Source organism: Pygoscelis adeliae, unplaced genomic scaffold, assembly GCF_000699105.1.
Source record: "Pygoscelis adeliae isolate BGI_AS28 unplaced genomic scaffold, ASM69910v1 Scaffold531, whole genome shotgun sequence".
In the NCBI taxonomy this organism is placed as follows: domain Eukaryota; kingdom Metazoa; phylum Chordata; class Aves; order Sphenisciformes; family Spheniscidae; genus Pygoscelis; species Pygoscelis adeliae.
In genome coordinates, this window is record NW_008824116.1 from 171,132 (window position 1) to 180,147 (window position 9,016).

The 9,016-nt window shown below is 49.5% G+C and overlaps 2 protein-coding genes across 2 annotated transcripts in view; one reads left to right on the forward strand and one right to left on the reverse strand.

Moving 5' to 3' along the window:
• SARM1 (sterile alpha and TIR motif containing 1) overlaps positions 1–1,517 on the forward strand; it is a 7,045-nt gene extending 5,528 nt beyond the window's left edge. Inside the window, exons 8-10 of the mRNA XM_009334304.1 lie at positions 387–576; positions 680–801; positions 1,388–1,517. Of these exons, the coding sequence (XP_009332579.1) occupies positions 387–576; positions 680–801; positions 1,388–1,517 (442 nt within the window). The remainder of the gene's footprint in view (positions 1–386; positions 577–679; positions 802–1,387) is intronic.
• Positions 1,518–4,948: 3,431 nt separating this feature from the next.
• The window catches only part of SLC46A1 (solute carrier family 46 (folate transporter), member 1), a 5,106-nt gene continuing 1,038 nt past the window's right edge, over positions 4,949–9,016 (reverse strand). The window contains exons 2-5 of the mRNA XM_009334305.1: positions 8,581–9,009; positions 8,103–8,186; positions 6,910–7,066; positions 4,949–6,348 (exon numbers count right to left, since the gene is read on the reverse strand). Of these exons, the coding sequence (XP_009332580.1) occupies positions 6,273–6,348; positions 6,910–7,066; positions 8,103–8,186; positions 8,581–9,009 (746 nt within the window). The 3' untranslated portion in view covers positions 4,949–6,272. The remainder of the gene's footprint in view (positions 6,349–6,909; positions 7,067–8,102; positions 8,187–8,580; positions 9,010–9,016) is intronic.

A 9,016-nucleotide genomic window follows, 5' to 3' on the forward strand; every position in this document is an offset into this window, starting at 1 on the left:
CTGCAGCGGGGAGGAGGGGGAGGCTGCCAAAAGCTCAGTGCAAATGGGGACAGCACGTGCCATAAGCTGCGCGGTGGACAGGCTAATTCCCAGTCCTGTCACTGCCACCCTGTCCCTCTTTGACACTGACTTACCCTTTTTCACGCTGTCCTCGTAGGGCTGTAGGGGATCACAGCAGGGAGTTAACGTCCTGCTCCCCGTGTTTTCTGAGCAGGCCCAGACACCTGTAAGCAGGCTGGGCTGGCAGCTGGCCTCTCGAGGACCCTTCTGTTCTCTGTGGGAGCCCGTTCGCTGCTCCTCTGTCTCATCACGTCTTGGCCGATGCGGTGGGAAACCCAGGCGCCGGCAGTAGCTCCCCTCACAGTGCTGCCTCCTCTCGCCACCAGCCTGCTGAAGGTCCACCTGCAGCTGCACGGCTTCAGCGTGTTCATCGATGTGGAGAAGCTGGAGGCAGGGAAGTTTGAGGACAAGCTGATCCAGAGCGTCATGAGTGCCCGCAATTTTGTGCTGGTCCTCTCGCCAAATGCACTGGATAAATGCATGGGAGACCCTGAGTGCAAGGACTGGGTGCACAAGGTAGGAGATGCCATCAGGTGAGAGCTTGGTGGATGCTGGAGCGGGAAGGAGCTGGTGATGGGCTGACACGGGCCATAGCCTGAGCGCTTGCATGTTCCTGCAGGAGATTGTGACAGCCCTGAACTCTGGAAAGAACATTATACCTGTTACAGACCATTTTGAGTGGCCGGACCCAGAAACACTTCCCAAGGACATGAGGGCTGTCCTGAAATTTAATGGTATCAAGTAAGTAAAAGGAACGTGTGCCATGGGGTTCCTTGACACCTGGGGAGAACAGCTTGCATAAGCAGTAGCAAAGAGCAAAAGGAAATTGGGAGAAACAGATGAGGGAGGCAGAACAGGCCAAAGGGGACGTGAGTCACTTCAGGTACTCCAGAGCACGAAGGGAGCAAAGGTCCCCACCATAACCCTTCTGCTGGTTTTGTGCTTGGGGCTCTTCTGGCTAACAGAGCTCCCCACCCCGTCGCCGCTGGGAGGACGCCCAGCCTCGTGCCCCCAGCCCTCCAGGCAGGAGCGGTGCTGGCAGGTTTCGCAGCTCGCCTGGGTTCCTCTCGCCTCCCGCTTCCCCTTCGTGCAGCAGCGCTCCAGGCTGACACCCCAACCTGCTCGTAGCCCTCCAGCCTGGCAGGGCGCAGGGGAAGGGGCTTTCCTGCGGCATCCAGTGTTCCTCCATTTTCCATGGGGAAAAGGGTGCTCCTAGAGAGATGGGTTGGAGAAAGGGGGTCTCTGGCTCCTGACCCGAACACACTGAGCTATCTCATGGCACCTTGCACGATGGAAAAATTAACTCAGATTTCCCCCTCGAACGCAGGTGGTCCCACGAGTACCAGGAGGCCACAATCGACAAAATCATCCGCTTTCTCCAAGGCCGTTCCTCCCGGGACTCCTCGGCTGGGTCGGAGAACGGCCTGGACTGCTTGTCCTCCCCAGGGCAGACCTAGAACAGCGCAGCTGCCTCATCCCCTCCAGAGACTTCCCAGGTGACCCCTTTTTATGTGGGACCAAATTTCTCCCTCTAGATTTTTCCCCATCTTAGTACCTTGGCTTGAGACGAGGCCTTGGCTCATTAGCCCCCCTTCACCCTCCAAATGCAAGCCCCTGGCGCTAAAAGGCCAGCACTTACTTGTACGGTGCCCGGTGAGCCAAGCCAGGGCGGACTCCGGGATGGACGAGTTGTCTTCCACATCCTCCCTCGGGGTGGCAGGACATGCAGGCTACGCCTCCTGCAATGCAGGGCGTGCAAGGGAGACCAACACTGTCCAGACGCCCGCAAATGGCTGCAGCTTCCCCCAGAAGCATGTCCAAAGAGGAGGGATCTTCTGAGGACCGAAAGCTGGCGGATTGGTGAGGGGTACGTTGCAAGAGGACACGTGAGAGAGAAGAGCAGTTGAGAGGGAACGGTCCATAAACATCGTATGGGCCTCTGCTGGGTGGCGCCGGAATATCGCTGCGGTCAGAAGCTGAGAGCAGGAAAGGGCAAATAAAAGCTAAGCCCTAACGAAATCCCCGTGTTTGGGAAAGATAACACACAGAGGCCTTCTAAACTGCTCAGCAGCAGCTTTCTCTTTCCCAGTAATGTCCCTTTATCACATGAGCTCGCTCCCTCCTAGAGGGCCTTTCACCTCCTAATGCTGCAAAACCACTTTGTGCTCTTAACTCTGGCGATAGAAGTTTGGGTTTAGATCATGTGACGTTTCTGCAGGATCTTTGCAAAAAGTGCTTTTAAAACAACCCCCTTCCCTCCATCCGATGTCTCAGCTTTACCGCTTTATCAGGGCTGTACTTACAGGGGACGGGAGGCTGGATTGTGACTCTGGAAAACATACACCCATGCAGATATGGAAGATGCTAATTGCTGCACCGTACTTGCAGAGATGTCGTGCACTGGCTGTACTTTATTCTGTTGTTGGTGCTCCACAGCAGGTCTCCTGTGGTCTGTTCCTTCAAACAGGAGCTGGCGTTATCTCTTTGTTGACTAGCACTCACCCCTGACAGCCCTGGCTAAGCTCCTCAGGCTCAGGGCTGTCCCTACTCCCTGCTGGATGCAATACCAAGCAGCATTTGTTTCTTTCTACCGACCTCTTCTCAAGACCCACCAGGTCTTTTTGTAGCTACTCACCTTGAAATACCAAGAAAGGGCAAAGTCGATGCCAAGGGCAGGTGGAGGCTGCTAGGTGCGAGCACCGGCTGGGAGCAGGACTGGCAGCACCGGCTGCTAACGCTGCAGGCCAGGAACCACAGGCACCCCGACACACCTCCCCCGAATTCTGCACTCCCAGCCTTGTCCTGCTTCCCACACCTGCCTGGAGCGTGAGCGGGCTCTCAACAACATGCCATTTTGCAATTAGGACCAGAAGTTGCAGCTCCTACGTGGGCTTGTCTGTTTTGATGCAAAGTGACTAATGCAAAAAGACATCCTTGTTCAGAGGACAGACAGGAGGAAGAGCAAGCCATGCCCAGGGAACACCAGCCTGCCCCGACGGTCTGGAGACCGGGCTGATGTGCCACCCTGCAGAAGAAGCCAGCTCTTTTGCCTGTCCCTGCTCAAGATAACTCAACCCTTTCAGGAGGTAATGAGGAGACTCAGCCACCTCGTCCTTCTCCTGGCTCTCCCCGAAGCCTCGCTGCCTGCCTTAACTGGCAGGAACCCAAACACATTTCCTTTTGGCTTAGATCCATGAACATTTAAGGGGAAAAAAAAAGAAAAGTTAAATTCTGGTGCTTAACCACAGCTTTATGGATAGTTCTTATCAGCTCACAGTTAATGGCATCTTTGCTCTCCAGTAAAAGGTTAATAGCTATATCTACCTAGCATTTATCAGAAACAGAATCTATCTAATCTCCAGATTAAATACGAGGAAGCCAGCAGATGAGCCCAAAGGTGATTCTGCCAAAGAATAAAAGCCACTTGTGAGCTGCTTCAGGGAAAAGTCTTGAGTAACTGATCGAATGTCAAGGCCTCCATGGCCACTGAAGGAGTCCCACACAAACAGTCCTAAGGATTTTTCTCCCGACAATAATACACAGTAAGATTATTGCGTCGTTTCCCAGAGGCTCTCTAGCAATTAACCTCCTCACCCTCCATTCAATGTAGAGATTTACTTGTTCTCTGCAGCTTAGGTGTCTCACCTGCAATGAGATCCATCTCATGCTCCAGCTGCCCAGACTGTGACTCTTCCCATCTCCCCATCATTCAGTTATCTTCACCTTAACGAACTCGCCCTGCTCTTGGCAAAACATCCCACACCCAGCCCCTTCCAGTCCGAGCAGACAGTCTCAAGGAAATGAATCCTTCTGTTCTCACCCTTCCTTATTCCTTCGCTATGTCATGTCAAAGTGTTTAAAGTTGTTCTATCAGACATTAATAAATTTGGTTTATACTCTAAATCCCCACCTCTTTTCTGTTCGTGTCACATGCTTCTCTCCCTGCAGCCTTCTCACAATTGCTCTCTCTTGCCGTCATGCTTTCTCATCCTCTGAAGGGGCAGCAGAATTGACATTCTCCAAGCACCATTCTCTGCGGGCACCCAGACTTCATGCTCATCTTTGCATGGACTGATGTTGCTCACTGCATCCCCAGGGACTCTCTACCTGCTGCCCACAGTCACGATGCAACGATCATGTATTTGCTTCACGGTTGTAGTTCTTGGAGGACAGCCCAGAAAAACTTTGTTGGTTTTTTTAATAGAGCATAATAGTTCCTATTGAATTTCTCCTTTGCAAGCACACTGACACAAACAGGAAAGCAGAGCCAGTACACAAGTTTCACTTCACTGCACAGCACTGAGCAGCTGCTAGCATTGGCGTCCATGGAGTCTGTTGGTAGAGGCGGCTTACTTCACAATCAGTTCAGCTACGAACAGCTAACGCAACACTCACAGCATGCCCTGTTCCTCAGGGAGGCTAATTCTGGGCTTAGCCTGGCAATCGGACACGTTAACTCCTGCCTATGTCCACTGGCCTAACTACATAGATCAAGTGGCATAACAGCAAGTTCTTAAAGCCTCCCTACTTCTCCACCTCCTGCTTCTCTACTCCCCAATTCTCCTGCTTTTATCACAAACTCCTAACGAACAGGGAACAAAGCTGTATATAAGCATTTCACATTTACTGCATATTGAAGGGCAGGTTACAGACTAAGCACTCCTGCTAGCTTTACTCCGGTGTCCAGGAAAAGCAAGCTCTGGCTGCTTGCAAGTCCCAAATCTGCATTCTTCCTGACTCGGAACTCTCGCACGCTCATTCTCCACAAGGCAGATAACTTCCTGCTGCTGCTTCTCTACTGCAGTCTTCAATAAAGGAAGAAGCATGAAAATAACGGAGAGAAGCACAGAACGAGGCGAGGACAAATGACATCAACAGCTGTACGAGAAAAGCTAGCTTTTTATGAACCATAAAAGAGAACGGAGGTTTTATTCACTCTGAAAGTAATATGTCTGCTAAGCAATTTCTCAGTTAAGGACATTATTGCACGCATCTGAACAGTGTGTGCAATGCAATGTACACAGAACTGCTGGTTTATGGCAGTTTGAAGAAAATAGGATTGAGGCAATACAGTTAATGCTTTGAAAAGAACAATTACGAGTACCACGAATGCGCTGTTTGCTTGCTGGCATCAACAAATCCTGAGAAAGGCAGCAGAAGTGAGGTCACCGACACAAAATTTTGGGGCGTAATTTTATCTCCAAAGACACTAGTCCTGTCCCCACACCAGCTCAACCCAACAGCGCTGTGTATTGATGAGGAAGGACTGCTTCTGGCTCTGCCATAAGCACAGCAGTGACTTCACACGACACTAGGGCACGCTTATCACAGTTGGGGCCTCAAATTTCTAATGTAAGGGTCTTCAGTTAGGGAGGCCCAATTTTGTCAATTTTAGCCTTAAATTCATCAGTTTGGGCAACTGTCAATTAAGGCACCTACTTGCACCTTGGTATTCTCACACGAGCGATTACTTCCTAGAAGTACCGCTGAAATCCTGGGCCGAGCTGAGACAGACAGGCAGGGCATGCCACTGGCACTCCTCGCTACAAGCACTTCACACATCAGATTCTCTCCCTCGGACACCTCTAACTTGCGAAGCTAAAGCTAGTTTAGTCAATAAGGACGGCAATAGCACTCCTGTGGTAAACTACTACTCATCATAAGGATTTCTGCAGGAGCCTAGTCTGGCATACGACGTTTGTACGACTTTTATTGACAACACACTGATTCGGAGCGCAGATCTTTCTCCTCAGCAGCACGCTGTTGGGTACCTCTGCTTCAGTCTCGCTCTGCAGGCTTTGGTCTGGGCCTCACACACACCAACAGCTCATCTGCTGCACGCTGTAGTACTCAGAGGGGAACATGTTTGGCAATTAAAGCAGAATTCAATCCTCTAAAAGCAAGCCACAGAACCCTCCCTTCCCACCAAACCCCAAACCACTAACCGGCCTTGCAAATGGCCAACAATAGCTTTTACCCTTGATTGCCTTTTGAGTCTCTTGGGTTTTCTCTGACCAAGGAGGCATTCACATCTGCAAATCGAGTTCCTACTGGCAGTCAGAGCCATGATTTCCAACTATCTGGCATTTTAAAATCGGTAAGGACAAGCAAGGTGTCCCTCCCACACTTATCTGTCCTTCAAGGGAAGAATAAAGAGCAGTCTTCAGATGGACACCTCCAAGCGGGCCAATTCCTTGTTGCTAAGTTGCTGCTCAGCCATCTGCAGGGAACAGGGAAGTGTCTGAGAAGTGACCGTAGACATGGTTTGACTCCCAGATTTCTATCCACCTAAGAAAGAAAGAACGAACAGTTAGAGCCTACGAAGGCACACTGAGATGTTGCTGAATGAAGTTGAGTTTTAAAGTTTCAAAGGAACAGAACAAAATGACCCTGCCAGGAGCTGTTGCACTTCTACTGCAAATCTCAACACATTCTCTCTCCCAAGGCTTACCAGGGGATTTGTTTTCTGTCATGACACAACTTTTGCTTTGACTAGTAGAGAAACAACAGGAAGAGAGACTGCTAAAAGAGCTCCATCTCTTCCATAAAGGAGGACGTTCAAATTCAACTCCAGATTTTGGATTCCACTCTGAGGGTGGAGTGAGACTTTGAAGCACTTTGAATGTCGGCAGCTACATTACTTGGGCTGTAGGTTTATCGCTAGGATTCAGATGCCAGAAGAAATGGACCTGCACCTCTGCTTACTGGGGCAATAAACACCCTCTCATAAGCATAACTGAAAATATGCCTTAAAAACTGTGAGACTCTATCCTAAGTAGAGTAAATAGTATTTTTCATATTACACTTCACAGGCCCTATGGCAAAGTTCAGAAATTTCAAGTAAATTACCCAATAATAGCTGCTGGAATAAGAAGAATTATAGCCCCAAAAAGAAACGGGAATCCCCTCATGAAGTGCAAGGTGGCAGGGTAGAGAGAGTTGAACACTCCTGTAGCCACAAGCGAACACAGCCCTTCCACACAGGCAACAGAAGCAAAAAGAGCACCTGGAAAAGATATACGAGAGGTTAATGGTGACATGGCCCTGCCTGCAACTGTCTTTACCACACCACCTCCTTCAGTGGGATTCTGTGAACCTTTCTCAGGGTTTGCACTTCCCATCAGAAAAGTGGTGTCTGCGTTGTCAAGCGTGCTAAGCAAGAGCTGGGAGCAGAGATCAGGTGCACTGTGCTGGCCTAGCAGGCCAAAGCTGTCGAGCTCAGCTTCTCTGTATCCAGGACCACCTCATTGACCTCCAGAATGTGTATCACCAGAGCTGACCAGGGATATTATATATCAGCTGGATTGTAAATACTTTAGACAGGGCTATATAGATCTGTTTACTGCCAAGCACATCTTATCGCTTGTTAAACATTAAGTACAGCGGAAGACTGCACTTTATATAGATTTAGCATCATAAATCTGGTATCAAGTGCGCACCACCCTCCTTCTAATATAAGAAACACGAATTGTGCAGTCACCTTTCGATCTTTCCCGCCTCAATTCCCTCCTCTCCTCTGTCTGTCTGCAGAGGCATCCCTATGCGCTGTTTAACAGCAAGTGCAAGCTCTTCAAACGAATTACTGGAAGAAAGGCAAATATGCTCCTCCTACGGGTTATCCATGATCTTTCACATGGTCAATGATATAACCCTCTAACAACACTAGGTTTCTTCCCACTGTTACTGATCTACAGAAAAGAGTCATGGTCAGGGAAATCACTATTTTCTGCTCATTATATAATCCATTTTAACTCTTGCTCCTTGTAAAAGTTTTGGAAACAAACAGATGGATGAATGAACTATTCCTGAGCTTGAATGCAATACTTTTCATCTTGCTTTCGTTCTCTTGTCCTCATCTTGAAAACGTAGCAAGTCTAAACGGATGAATGACAATTATTCTGAAAAAATAAAATGCTACCCTGGGCCTGAGGGTGGATGCAGGGGCACAGGAGTCCAAAGGAGCCAGGGAAGTCCTAACCTCCCAAGGCAGTTTGATTTCAGTGTTTCAAGACCTGGCTTAAGCATAGTGGCTAACTCCTTACCCTGTTCCGTCTCACTGACCAGCTTGGAGAGCTTGGCTCTGATGACTGGAGTGGCTGCCATGGAGAGGAACAGAGTCCCATAACCTGCGAGCAAGATACAGCACATTAGGGAAAGCTCAGCTGAAAAATAAAGTCTCCAAAGTCAATCCCAGAAATCTGTAGCTCAAGGCAGTTTCTCCCTGCTATACTTGGACCCAATTCACCCTCCTGCATCTCACAATGCACTTCAGTCTGCGTCTGCAGTGTAATACAGCTTCTGGGAAACCTAATATTCTAGGAACTATATGGCTGCACTTTCAACTTCAGTGCTTGGCCAACTTTGCTGTCAGCAAGCCACAGTTTTGTTGGTACGCAACCTGAAATGGAGGCAGAACTTCCTCCATGTGCTTGAACTCCCAGAAGCACACTGCCCTCCTGCATCTACTGGCATGTCTAAGCTAAGAGTCCGAGATATAGGGATTTAAGAATTCGGCATCACCTGTAAACATCAGTGGTGTTGTAGTAGCAAGAGAAATCACAACCAGTCCAGAAATATTGGAGATCAATCCTATCTCTGCCACCCAGGTATCTTCAAGGCAGAGCTGCAGCAGCCGCAGCCCTCCCAGGCTGCTTAGGTAAGCCAGGTAACTGGCGGCTGAGCCGTACCCAATGAGATCAGCAGCCCAGCAGAGAGGGGAGCCAAGTTCGTACAAAACAAAGATGTCCTTGGTTCCAAAATGTACTGTGACAAGAAGAAAGAAAGCCAGGGAGTAAAGAACGAGCTTCCACCTGGAGCTCAAGTGTTCTGGGGCCGTGTACAGCCTGTAGACAGCCTTGTAATGACTGAGCGTGAACAGCTTGGCTGGTTTCTGCTGCTTCACCGATTCCTGAAGACAGAAAGCAGCGTAGAGAGCAGCAGCAAGGCTGGCTGCAAT